This window comes from Homarus americanus, unplaced genomic scaffold, assembly GCF_018991925.1.
Source record: "Homarus americanus isolate GMGI-L3 unplaced genomic scaffold, GMGI_Hamer_2.0 scaffold39675, whole genome shotgun sequence".
NCBI classification, from domain to species: Eukaryota; Metazoa; Arthropoda; class Malacostraca; order Decapoda; family Nephropidae; genus Homarus; species Homarus americanus.
This window is the reverse complement of record NW_024736071.1, coordinates 5,449,948-5,463,728: the sequence shown is the minus strand read 5'-3', so window position 1 is coordinate 5,463,728 and position 13,781 is coordinate 5,449,948. Positions and strand designations below refer to the sequence as shown.

Sequence of the window (13,781 nt, the reverse complement as noted above, 5' to 3'; positions counted from 1 at the left end):
TTTTTTACCTGGAAAAAGTAGTAGCCAGGGGAGTTTTCCTTGGGTCGCTTGGATACATGAAGCCTCAGTGCATTATCACTGCCTAGTGTGTCCAAACACAGTGTGTAGTGAGTTTCAGAGAGCAGGGGAGAATCAGAAGCATCTAGATGATCTTCTAAAAACCTCTTTGATCCCTGAAAAGACAAAAATATTATATTAGTCTTCATATGTTACTATTGTCATTTATTTAAGTTTTTCTCAATAGAAAAGTTTCCTTTCACAATAATCATGGGAAAACAAAGGAAGAAGTAATACAATTAGCAAAAACTTCAAGAGTAATACTTGAAATGTACAGAAAAATGAGATACTTTGGTCATATAACTAGGGAAGAGGGATAATAACAGAAATATTAATGGACAAAGTTGAGGGTGGGAGGGCCAGGGGAAGGCAGAGATGGGGATGGATGATTAAATTAAAAACTGGGTCCCCAGAGAGATACAAAATCTTGGAAGCTTGGTAAAATCAGCCTGAGAACGTTTAGAGTGGAGGACTGTGGTCACCAACACTCAGACATAAGGATGGTACTCTGAATGATTGATGTGTTGGACAGAGAACCAACAAAGGTTTGCAAAAATGGTGTGGATATCTAGAAAAGAAAAAACTGACACAAAAAATCAAGTAAGTTGTAAATGTACAGGAATGAGTTTAATTACCTTAAGTCCTGTTTAATCTGCAATCCCTGACTTAAATAAGACAGTCATCCCTGACTTAAGCAAGACAGCCATTAATAAACAAGTTTATAGCAAAATAGGGGTAACGAAGTTCACAACTTTTTAGCATGAAAATAATTTGTTTACTAAAAAAAATGTATAACCTGACCTGGTAGTTGATGTAGCCACCTCCAGAGAGCAGGAAGGCCAGGTTGAGGCGAGGGTGCGTTCGTGGAGAAGCATAGAGGCGGGAGAAGATGCGAGCCAACTCCAGCAGTATCACTACGCCAGAACCATTGCTGTCTGCTCCCCATGATAGTTCCTGTCACAAATGCAAAATTAAACTTTAAAATACTCTTCAAGCAGTCACATATGGTACTTGTAACTAAAAATATAAAATATTTTAAGACAAATTCTTACTGTATGTATAAAACTTACTGTACTATAGACATTTTATACAAAACACACTGACTACATCATGGGGTTACAAATGTTGACAAAGAAACTGAACAACAGCACTACCTAAACACTGCTGGGTAAGTGGCAGCAATACTTCCTGTCCTTTTATTGCTAATGACAACTCTTGTCTTGAATGAAAACAAGAGTTGTCAAATTAAACTTTCTAATTTCCTTTTTAAATGAAGAGTTGCTATGTGCATAACACATGGAAACATTCCTTATGTATTATCAACTCTTTTGCAGCCTATTGCAGACTATTTTTATGTACCAGATTTCATTTGGTTAACTCAGTCATAAATACATTACCTTACAGCAGCTGTGGGGCAATAAATCCTGAAATTCCATTTATGATCAAGTACAAAGCAAATGCTCCAGCTTCCATCCCTCCTTTACTAAATCAGGTCACAACGGTTATTCACTCAAAATTTTTCTGTGCGAGATCCCGTTTTCTGATGGGGGAAGAAACTGAATTTCCATAAGAATGCAAAGGCTATGCGTAGGTATATGTGGGTGACTCTTACCTTACATGGTGATGACCATTTTGTTAGGGAACCTTTTCTTTCTGAGCTAAATGATCCTGCTGTGCCTAGAAGGGTAATTGCTTCTTCAATAGTACATTACCAATACACTATACAAGGTGACTGTCACAAAGTGCTCGTGAGAACACCAAATCATTTCATTCTATTTACAGATTATGTGAGGGTTATGTTCCTGAGTTCTCTGTGTAAATGCAAACTCTCCATTATTTGGGTTCCCCCTGTACTGTATATATACATATAACCTCTTTTTTATTCCTTATGTAACTGATGCATAATTTCAGAGTTTGTTACATCACTCTTTAGTAAATCCAATATTTTGACCTTTTCTTCAAAAGTTCTCTCAGTACAGTATGCCCTTTTTTCTCTCTCACTCTCACCGCCACGAAACTGCCATTAATTTTCCTCGTAGAGACCAAGATTGCAGAAAAATTCACCAATAAAGAATAAATTTATGACAAATACCTGGGATATGTTCACAGAACCTGTGCAATAGAGAGAAGGATGCCTTAGCAATAATTTAACAAACAGTATCATAAAACACTTTAAATGTACAAACACTGAAACTGTCCACTGGTTGAAGCAACACAGTTTAGCCGGGCAGTCACCCAGCTGACTCAGAGATGTACGAGGCTGCTGCTGCACTGCATAGTGTGTATGTCATGACGTCACACAGGGGAGAGAGAACGCAGCTGGGTGGCGAGTCGGTGGCACAGTTACAGCTAACTGACTCCATACATGTACACACCAAAGGTCTCCATTTTTGTTATTTTATTGTTTTATATTAAATTTTCTTTATTTCCATGCCACATTAGATTACAGTATTGTAATGATTTTTATTTTTATTTTTTCTCAAAAGAGCACGGACAAATGATGAAGATGCCAAACTACTGCGAGATGTTGGGTGGGTCAGCTAGTGCGAGACCCAAGCATAAGGGTGGTTCAGGGGGTCACACTGTACAGGAAGATGACTTGATCTTCTGTAGTTATATAGTTGAGCCACACGAACTTGAGTCTCGAGACCAACAACCCTTCAGACAAGATCCCATGAGATACAATATCCTTTCTACTTTCATTTTAAAATCCATGTATAGTTCTCTTCCTTTCCTTCATCATTCCTTACTTGATGCAGAGGCTTCTAAGCCCTTCTTCACTTCTTAACTTAAAGAGCCAACCTCTCATCTCAAAGTTTTTCCCCAAGGATTATGTTGAACTGACCACTTCAAAATTACTACTGTACTGTAATTTGGTAGCATATCTCACTACACTAATACATTAACAAGATAAATAAGTCTTACTGGAGCAGCACCGAAGGCGTCGTAGTGGGCCACAATGGCTATCGTTGGCAGCTGTTCTTCCACGCCATATCCACTTAGTTTCCCCTAAAACAAGGAAAAACATACACTCAAGATTTCATAATTAAAGGCAAGACCTAACAAGACACTAGTCAATGCCTGGGTTAAGTGAGAGACTATAGTACAGTACTACACTATTGTTCTCCCACAGGTCAATACTGTACAGTACTTAAAACAAAATGGTTTAAAGTGATTCTCTTTTAAGTGAGACAAATTATTGGCTTATATCATAATTCAGTTTTCATTGACAATCAACATGATATTTAAGATTTTTCAAAAGAAATCCTGTAATTCAGACCGAAAATGTTTTCCACATCATAAACCTTTCCCATGTCCACCCAACCATTCCTCTATTGTTCACTCACCTGAAATCTATCCATGGTCATCCTCTATCTCACTACTGCTTGAATACCTGTGGTATTTACACTTCAATATTTATAAATACTGCACAGTACTGTATACCTCAAAACTAGACTAAGCAACAGTAGAAATAGAAGAATAAATGAGTAAAAAAATATGATACACAAGTTGGGGACACTCCCCATGAGACAACAGGTCATCTCTGATACAGATCAAGTCTGTTTTCTTTTAGCTGCCAATGGCATCTGGATCAACTATTTCAACAAATTGAACTAAGTTATTTTTCTTCAGACCATTTCCCATTAATTCATGGCAGCTCAAATAGAGTAAGTAAACAAACATTCTCTTTTCAGTCAATGTCATTCATCATTCTTACTTCTGCAAAAATGTCGCATAAACTGCATCTATATTATTAAATAAATATTTTAAGAAAGCCCAGGAAGTTAATTATGTGATACACCACCAAATAGTGGAGGTGTGGGAAGCTCTGGAGATGATGGGTGTCTGAGGTAGGGGGTGAAAGCTAGTCAAATTCAAAGCCATCAAAATCAACTGTAGACACTTGTAAAGCAACTTCAGCTTCACCACCCATCTCCAGAGTGGCCGAGTCAGTGTCACTGGATTCTACTTGAGGCGGAAAACAGGCGGTGATAGAGGTTGGTGGCGGCATTTATTAAACTCCTGGTAATGCTGCCGTAGGTTTCCACCAAACTGTCTAACTGTGCACTGGGTTCATCACTGTGTTGCAAGCTGAACTCAGCACTCATTAAGTGGGAGTACACCTGCTCATCTAGTTACTGTTATGTGTGTTGTACTTCTCTGGGCTGTATGCTTTGGTCTGATGGACAATCATTAATGTGCAGTAGAGTAGAATAGTGCAGTACAGTGCCATAGAGTACAATGGAGTAGAGTAGATTACAGTGCAGTAGAAATGAGTAGAGTACAGTGCAGTAGAGTTGAGTGCAGTAGAGATGAGTACAGTGCAGAAGAGTAGATTACAGTGCAGTAGAGTTGAGAGCAGTAGAGTTGAGTACAGTGCAGTAGAATTGAGTACAGTGCAGTAGAGTAGATTACAGTGCAGTAGAGTAGATTACAGTGCAGTAGAATTGAGTACAGTGCAGAAGAGTAGATTACAGTGCAGTAGAGTAGATTACAGTGCAGTAGAGTTGAGTACAGTACAGTGTTATTATTGTCTATCAAGTGTTTGGACTACAATGGGCCATCCTGGTGCTAAGTTAACAAAGATGGCAGCACTGACTTAGCATCTTTTCTTTTTCTTTAGAAAAAACTTAAATAGGAGAGGTGCTACTGTATTACTCCACTCAATTTACTTTATTCTTGAGGTGAGAAATAACTTTTCTTCTGTAGATATTTTTCATTAGGTGGCTGGATAACCCAAGCTATTGCCTTTAAATATTACTTTACGTACTGTCTTGGTGCTAGTCGGTGTAACTTGGGTTTCTTCAGTCATAAATCAAATGATGAGACAAAATTTATTTTGTCATATCTTCAGATTTTCATAACCAAACCTTTGTAAATTAGGGACAGGAACTGATGACATTTTCAAATTCTCTAATATCCAGTTATAAAAGTATTCTTTTTCTATCCCTGACCTTCCTTGAGTAACTCTAGACATCTGCTTAGATTACAACATGGAGAAAAAAAAAATATATATATATATATATAAAAAGCTTCAACACTAACTTGGACGTTAGCAATGGTCATATCTGCCATGAGCTTGGACTGGCTCCCACCAACAACTATTTGGTATCCGTCTGTAGACAGGGAACTCATCATGGCTGGGAGAAAAGGTCAATAAATGAAAGTACAAGATACAGAGATATTATAAAAATATTTTTATATAACTAAGCAATATACAGTATGCTGGATTTGTTGCACATAATTCCTTTCAACATATTAATACATTACACTAAAGAACACACTCACCCGCTGCAGCTGATGTTGCACCGTCAGTGTTTGTAGCTGTACGCACAGATTCATACATGTCCAGTAGCTCTTGTGTCTCATATGCCATATAAACAGCTAACTGGGAGTCTGCTTCCAACATTGCTGCTTCTACCTCATGAACCAGCTGTAACATTATCAAAAACTAAGAAGCATTATGGACAACTAACACATTTATAACTGATTTTCGGCAGCTAACTACGTACTGTACAGGGTGTCACATTTGTATGTTATATTTATCCCAGATGGTCTCAAGTATCTATTAAACATGTATGCTCACATATTACCTTTTCACACAAGTGTTCCCTCACCAATTAACTTACATTTCCTATACTGTAGAACCTCGATAAATCAGACTATTGGGGCAGACCCCAGTCTGATAAAAGTGAATGTATGGATGGGAAGGGAGAGGATAACACTGCTTATCTGAACTGTTTAGAGAAAATCAGTTGTTGTTATGTTATTACTGCACTTCAACAACTAAGGTCTTTAAGTGTATAACAAGGTTATTAAAAGAAAATTACATCAATTAAAAAATATGAAACAGAACTCTCCGGGTTGAAAATCAGACATATAAGTCTGGTTGTCAACAACTGTTGTCACCGAGATGATTGTTATTTACTGTAAGTGTTACATGTAAGTAACAACAGATTTGTCTTATGAATCAAGAGAAAACTGTATACTGTACAGTACTATAAAGATAAAAATAAGAACAAATAAGTGTAGGAGAATATTGTATGTGGAGACAAATGTGTATCTGAGAGCAGCTGGCAGAGGGGAGGGGGAGTAGCATGAATATTCCTCAAATATAACTCAAGGAGTAATAACCAACCTAATATGTTTATGTGAGACAAATCACAAAAAATGACATTAAACTTAACACTCACACTTCATCATGACTCTTTCACTACAGAAACACAACTTTTAATATTTTACTTGGCTAATGCAAGACGATTTTATTCGGGTGAGCGACGGCACCATAGACAAGGGGTTAACTAGATATGTTCACTTAACAACAAAGATGATCATTTATATTTACAGTGTATATAAGTTTAAGCTACCTGAACCACAACATAAATTTCCTCCCAAAAGTGGACTTCATCAGCTTGTCATTCTGCTGTTTTAAAACCTTATTTCATACAGAACCTGAAACATGTGCAGGGATCAGTGTATAACCAAGGTACAGTATTTTACATACACAAATACAATGTTATACACTTATGTGATGTGGGATATAATAAATTCCAGCTCCTCCAAGTTCACCAGTTCTTCACTCATAAACTGTCTCATTATGCATCATAACACCATTGGAAGTGCTGATACATTAAGTACTACTGTACTTCAGACACAGTGTGCAGGGCATTTACTAGTCCTAATTACTTATGGTAAAAATTTTTGGACCCACATACCTGTACAAAGAAATTGCAGTCTTGGGGGAGAAATAATAAGCAAAACACTGGGGTTTGACAATGTCAAGAGCATTTGACTTTAAGAGTGAATAAGTCACTTAACTGAAGGGAAACAAAGGCTAGCAAATGAGCCACATGGGCTCACATCCACTTACAAGTTTTAACAATTCTGATGATTTTGGAACATAACAAGGCATTATTATTTCAGTTGATGCCATAAAACTTAGTACAGTACTGTACTGTACTTGTGAACAATAAGGTAAAAGGCAATGTGTTTACTACCTGGCACTGGTCCTCAGAGAAAGCAGTCAAGTTTGTTGGCAGAAGTATTAGTAGAGCTGCAGCGCCTTGACTGACCACCCTCTGGTAGTGGGTGGAAGTGAGGTCAGCCAGGCGCGCCAGCACACACCGCCGTGCTACAGAGCTTGCGTCTACACTCCGAGCTTCTACATTAACTAAGCTGCTCCGACTACCTGTGTGTAGCAAAATTATGAAAACTGTTTAGTACAAGAATTGCTCTTCATAGCAATAATCAACATCTAATAATACATAAGTTACGTTGGGAACAGTGTATATCTACTGTAATACAATTGCCACAAAGGGTAACAGAGCAAGATAAATGACTTACAAACAGTTCTTAAAAAAAAAAATCTCTGTAAAAGAATAATGCACTAACTAGTCTAAACCAAATACTGTAGCACATTACAGAAAAATAAATACCCAGCAAGTTAAAAAAAAATTATAGCAGAAATATATCATTTCACATACACTGTACATCACTAACATACACTACTGTACTGTACACTATATACAATACAGTACTGTATACAACAAATGTTCATTACTGTACAGTCCGTCGTCTACATCACCCACTGATTTATACGAAGTTGATGTACTGTACCTAAATATGACTTATTAGTGTTAAAAGCATCTATTATAATATAAAAAATATCCATAAAAATTAATAAAAAATCTGACAAGTGATATGTTTCTACCAAGCTAAAATACATCGGTCACCTCTCACACGATTGAGCACTGATGCCATTGTTGTGTGTTAGGTAACCATAGAGTTTACATAAAAGTCATTACAATGTACCAGTGTGCCTTAATAATAGGAGAAAATACTGTAAGCTCTCCGGCACCCACAATAGTGACCCCAGGTTATACTCCTCTATGTCCCTAATTTTTGTGGAATAGTTTGAATGTTTAGGCAGGATGAAGTACTTTGCATAGGATATTTATTTATTTGGCAAATTAACTCGCACATAATCTTAGTCTCGATTCTAGTGGTCCAGTGATGGAAGCATGCCATTTGACGTCTCATAACCCGCCTCGCTCCCCCACACCCTAAACAGTAGTGCTTTTCATCTTGAGTTGTTTGATTTGAGTGGCAATGATACAGTACAGTATCAGATGACCAAAGTGATGGGGAGGAAATAGACGCAGATGATGTAGAGGTTATTGAGGCAGCCAACGGTGAGTACAGTCATACAGACAATGGAACTCACTCCACCAAGCCAGCCATCCCTTCAGCGAGGTCGTGGTATCCGTGGATGTATGGCACCGCGTGCATGCCAGCCACAACAGTATGCTCACAATGACTGCACTTATTTTGTCTGAAATACCATTTTTTCAGTGGAATTTTAAAATAATTTTTTTTTAATACCAAAATATGCCGAAGTGAAGGTCCAGCAGGTTTTACGTTGCCTGGGGCATAAGAGTTACGGTCAATTTCTTTTGGGTGTCCTATGCCCCCTGGTTAGCAACTTAATATGGCCAAACAATTTTATATGGCAGATGATCCAGGGGGCGGAGTCTCCAAGTTATAAAGTTAGGTCAGGTTCCGTTCAATGTCTTTTCCCGTTTGTTGTTCAGTATCATGTAAATAACATCTCCAGAAATTTTGGTCCAATTCCCTAAGTTCCTTCAGATGGTAACCTTCTCCTGTTCCTTCAGATGGTAACCTTCTCCTCAATGTTAACCAAAACTGCATTCGGTAAAGGAGGAACAGAAGGTTAAAACCTGAACATGTTTATATATTTTGTTCATATATTCCACAGTTGTTCTATGGATGATACTATCAATATAATCAAAACAACAACACTGTAGTATTTTTTTTAGCCTCATTCAATCATAAATTATTTGTTATTGGGTGGGGCATGAAAGAAGAGGGAAATAGCAGTCAATTTGTAATTTCAACCAACCACAGCTCTTAAGTTGAGCATAGTATTTTTCTGGTGATTTAGACAATTTTAAGACACTTTTTTCTTTGAAGTTTCACTCGCAAATTACTTAAATATACCAGGGGATCCAGGGGGGCCAAGCACCCCGGTTAGGAGTTTAGGTTATTCTACGTCATTTGCAAGGGGAACGTCACAGAAAAAAGTTACTTAAAATTGTCTAAACCATTGGGAAAAACATTGCTCAACTCGAGAGCCGTAGTTGGTCAAAACTACAAATTTACTGAAATATCGGGGTAAAAACCCTGACAAAGAAAGTTTTATTATTAGATAAGTTAAAAGAGGGGATGAGTTCTGCCATGGCTGGTCAGTTGTTTGGTATAGTATACAGTAGTGCACTAAGGTAGTATAAGTTGCTATTCACAGTTTTGCCAATACGTCAGTCCTTGCAACCTATCCCTCACAAATGACAAGAGTTTAATGTATCCCACATATCAAAGTGCTGCTTCTTTCTTAAGTTTACCTTGAATTAAGCTGCTTCATATTAACCTAACCCACAAAGGTCAATTTATTGTACAGTACAGGATATAGCTAATTAGGGTTAATATATAGGACTAAACAGTGAGTGAGTTGTTTTTATTATAGCCCCCCCCCAAGTTCTAGGATTTTTATTTCGCAGTCCTCAACATTCGCGGATGACACCCTGGATGTACCCAAGAATGTCTATGGGTAGTTTTGAAGTTGCCGGCATTTTCCCGGCTGGGACAGGGAGCCATTCGTTCTAGAGACAGTAATTTCCTTTACCTGTATTGTAAATATGTGCGAGTGTGTGTGTGTATAGACACACACACACACAAAACACATACAAATAAATAATAATTGGAAAATCCTCTCGCAAATAATCAGAAACTAATTTAATAAAAATGTGACAGTCTACCCTCAAGTCCATACTTTATTACTGTAGGTAGTAGGCAGCTACCAAACAGAGAGGTACTACCGCCTGGGAAGATATTGGAAGCATAATGTGTTGTCTAATGGTAGACCCTGCTGCCATATGGCATCACGAAAATTTTGACCAAGTCCCAGGTTACTGATCTGACTTTTTGCCTCATTTACAAACATTTGCAGGGTCTCAATTGTTTCTCGTATTATTGACAACAAAGCATACATATATCGTTTCTCACTATTGACCTTTTTTCATTTTTGTATATCTTTATGGTTCTTTATTATTATTATTATTATTATTATTGTTATTTTATTTTTATATTTTATTATAAGTTTTATTTACTATGAACTAATTATTATTATTACATTTTGCCCCCAGGCCCGAAGTGGGTCAGTGACCTGTGCCGGGTGGGCTAATCCTTGTGTAAAAAAAAAAAAAAAAATTAATAATGCACGGAGTTGAGGGTAGACTCACATTTTTAATAAATTTGTTTCTCATTTCTTATGAGAGAATTTTCCCATTCTTATTTATTTGTTTTGTGTGTGTCTACACACACACATATATACAATACAGATAAAAGAAATAATTGTCCTAAGGGCAAACACATAAAGGGAATACAGTATAAATTTCTTTGCACACAAGTAAAAATGTATCCCCCGTCAGCAAACGTTATTAGCGGATTTGGCGATTCGCGGCCATTTTGAGAACTTAGCCCTCGCAAATTTAGGGAGCCCCTGTACTGTTTATTTTACTACAATATTTTCATCAGTGAGTTCTAATATGATAATCATTTATAATGGAAATTGTTCATTTCATAGATAATTAGGCGGCTAGGAGCGCACTAGTAGTTTATTTTACAGGCAATAATGAGGCTGCGCTCTGCTGAGGGGCTTTTCCCGCGCTAAGGGCAGTTTGTTTTTCAGCATGTCGTGTGAAGGTTGTCTCCGACATTATTTCGAGCCGTTGTGGATGGTTCCGTCTTCCCTCGAGGGAGGACGTCAGATATACTGTATTTCCGTTCTCCCTCGATGGGTTCCTACTCATTCACACTCAACTATCTCATCATCAACAGGAAGTACTTAGCAGAGCTATTTAACATAGCCTCCATCCTCATTTAACTCTCAATAGCTACATTGAGATAATTTACAGGAAAACCCTTTTTGAAAATACATATAAGAAATATTTTTATAATAAATGAAGAAGTTACTGGCAGCGGATCTACGGACCCTTAACAATAACAAGTGTCAGTGTTACAAAAAATAAAAATGGTGCTATACAGTATACTGTTACAAAGAAGATATTGTTACAGAAGACTCCGTCTAGAACCAGTCTACAGGACAAGTCTACAGTTTCCAGTTAGTCATGTGTACTCCAAGTAACTGTGACAATTATCATAAGAGTAAGTTCTTCTGTTACTCATACTGTGATTTAACAGAAAAATTTAAACAGTTTCATTAGTGGCAGCGAAAAGGACCAGATCCATATCTTGAGATCAGTGTCAATTTCTTTTTATGGAAACTGAAAATGTTTATTTTGTTCCTGAAGTTTTTTTCCTAAGTGCACGTGGATATATACTGTCGTGAGAAGTTTTATGTTGACTGATACTTATTTTGTCATCAATAACCATTGCTGAGTTATTAATAATTGCTTTTATTATGGCAACACTCCTGTGAGCTGAAGTGGACATCAGTTCTGTAAATGATTCTTTCACTGTTACAGTTGTAACTACTCATCAACCAACATCCTTTAAGCATAATTCTTAGGTTAGGTTCGGTTTATATGTTTTTCTAGTGTTTTTTGGTGTATTTTGTATTGGCTTGGCCATGATTTTTGTCAGAAAACGCCTCACCCAAAACCCGATTACTAAAAACAGGCTATTTCCGACGGAAATTATGGTCAAAAGCAATCAAAACACAAAAATACACTAAAACAACATAGTTTTGACTTTCTAACAGAGTTGTTCTGTACTAATGCAAATTTACCCAAGAAATGAAGGTCAGATTTGAATAAAACACCAAAAAATACAGAGGTATTATTTTACTTTCGGATATAGTGCGCTCGAAATTTATAAACTACGGAAACATTTAGATCTCCCTATTGTGAAAATTTTAAACCCCATATATACATGGCGGAAACAAATAATAGCAACACAATTGAATTTAATTGATTTTAGGAACTTTTCAGTCTTTGTCAGGAGACGTTACCGCTGTGAAACCAAGTTAGTTGTGGATCACGCAGGTGCAATATTGACTGACGTCATCCAGTCGTGACCAATGATGTATAGATATCAGCCTGCAATTTTTTTTTGACTTATCACATTTGCATTTTTCAATGCAGCCTGGGTAAGGATTTGAAAATCTATGGCTTGTAAATTCAATCAGTGTGACAATGGCCGTGGTCGAGGTTGGGTGCCAATAGTGCTCCTACGATTATTTTAAGTTTATTGCAAAGTTTTATGAAAAAGACATTAAAGCTATAGAATTCCTATGTAATCACGGCGTTTTCCCTAAGTCTGTCGAGTGTCCGCACTGTAAATTCAGAAAGGACAAACATCAGTGGTTTTGCAATTGGCCAAGAAGGGTAGTAAAGAAGATAAAACGAAAATGTGTAAATACGTGATCTCGGACTTCTAACTAAGGTATTGTACTTTCAGACATGGCGCGGCCCAAAGGTAAGGTAAGGTAAGGTTAGGTTAGGTTAGGTTAGGTTAGGTTAGATAACTCGTTTTCGTGTTCTTCCTCACCCAAAACCTCGATTTCCCAGGTTTTCGCTCATTAACGTTGTGGGGGGATATCAATTTCCGCCAAAATTAGGTCATATTCGTTTAAAAAATTTACAAATATACACTAGAAATACATATTGGTCAACCCCTAGAGTTCATGACCGAAAGTAAAAATTTACCAATATAAAAATTAACCTATTCTCATGCAAAACCTGAGGACAACCAATGGACGAATATTTACCAAATTTTCTTTTAATTGCCCCCCCAGGTTTTGCCAACAGAACCTAACCTAACCAAAAGTTGTAGGGCAATAAAAATGCAAAAATACGAAAAATATCCCATATCGTCTACTATAACTTAACCTATGACCGTGTGTAATACTAGCCATGGGGAGAGCCGTGTAGGTCATACTGCTGTAGACGGTAGACGGTGAACTCGGCGGCGGCGTCTACCGGTACAGGTGATATGAGTATGAGCAGCGGGAGAGCCACCACCAGGCAGTAGGGCACGGAGCTCCTGAGTACCTCCACCAGGTCCATCCTCCTCAAGGGTGACTAAGACAACACAGGTGAGCCGGGTGTATATATGTGAGGAGTGAGGACGACAACAGTACATGTGGGAGCCAGGAACTGATGACACCCAGCAGCGAACACGGCCAGAGAACAACACATCCAGCAGCAAACACGGCCAGAGAACAACACATCCAGCAGTGAACACTACTAGAGCACAACACACCCAGCAGCGAACACGGCCAGCGAACAACACATCCAGCAGTGAACACTACTAGAGCACAACACACCCAGCAGCGAACACGGCCAGCGAACAACACATCCAGCAGCGAACACGGCTAGAGAGCAACACATCAGCAGTGAACACTACTATAGAAACTGTAACACACCCAGCAGCGAGCAGCCAGCAGACAACACACACCCAGCAGCGAACACGACGGCGCACAACACATACGGCAGCGAACACGGCTGAAACTGCTTTACACCCAGCAGCAAAGCACGACTGAGAGCACAACACACCCAGCAGTGAACACGGCTAGAGCACAACACATCCAGCAGCAAACACGACTAGAGCACAACACACACCCAGCAGCAAACACGACTAGAGAGCACAACACACCCAGCAAACACGACTAAGAGCTATGCCATACG

The 13,781-nt window shown here is 38.2% G+C and overlaps 1 protein-coding gene across 2 annotated transcripts in view; it reads right to left on the bottom strand.

Annotated features, from left to right (window-relative positions):
- Positions 1–13,329, bottom strand: part of LOC121871758 (nicalin-like) — a 33,515-nt gene extending 20,186 nt beyond the window's left edge. Inside the window, exons 1-7 of one of the 2 annotated variants that reach the window (XM_042374194.1) lie at positions 13,007–13,329; positions 7,056–7,246; positions 5,347–5,509; positions 5,104–5,198; positions 2,983–3,066; positions 859–1,011; positions 9–173 (exon numbers count right to left, since the gene is read on the bottom strand). In XM_042374194.1, the coding sequence (XP_042230128.1) occupies positions 9–173; positions 859–1,011; positions 2,983–3,066; positions 5,104–5,198; positions 5,347–5,509; positions 7,056–7,246; positions 13,007–13,160 (1,005 nt within the window). In that variant the 5' untranslated portion in view covers positions 13,161–13,329. The remainder of the gene's footprint in view (positions 1–8; positions 174–858; positions 1,012–2,982; positions 3,067–5,103; positions 5,199–5,346; positions 5,510–7,055; positions 7,247–13,006) is intronic. The other variant, XM_042374195.1, reaches the window with a different exon arrangement.
- Positions 13,330–13,781: the final 452 nt, after the last annotated feature.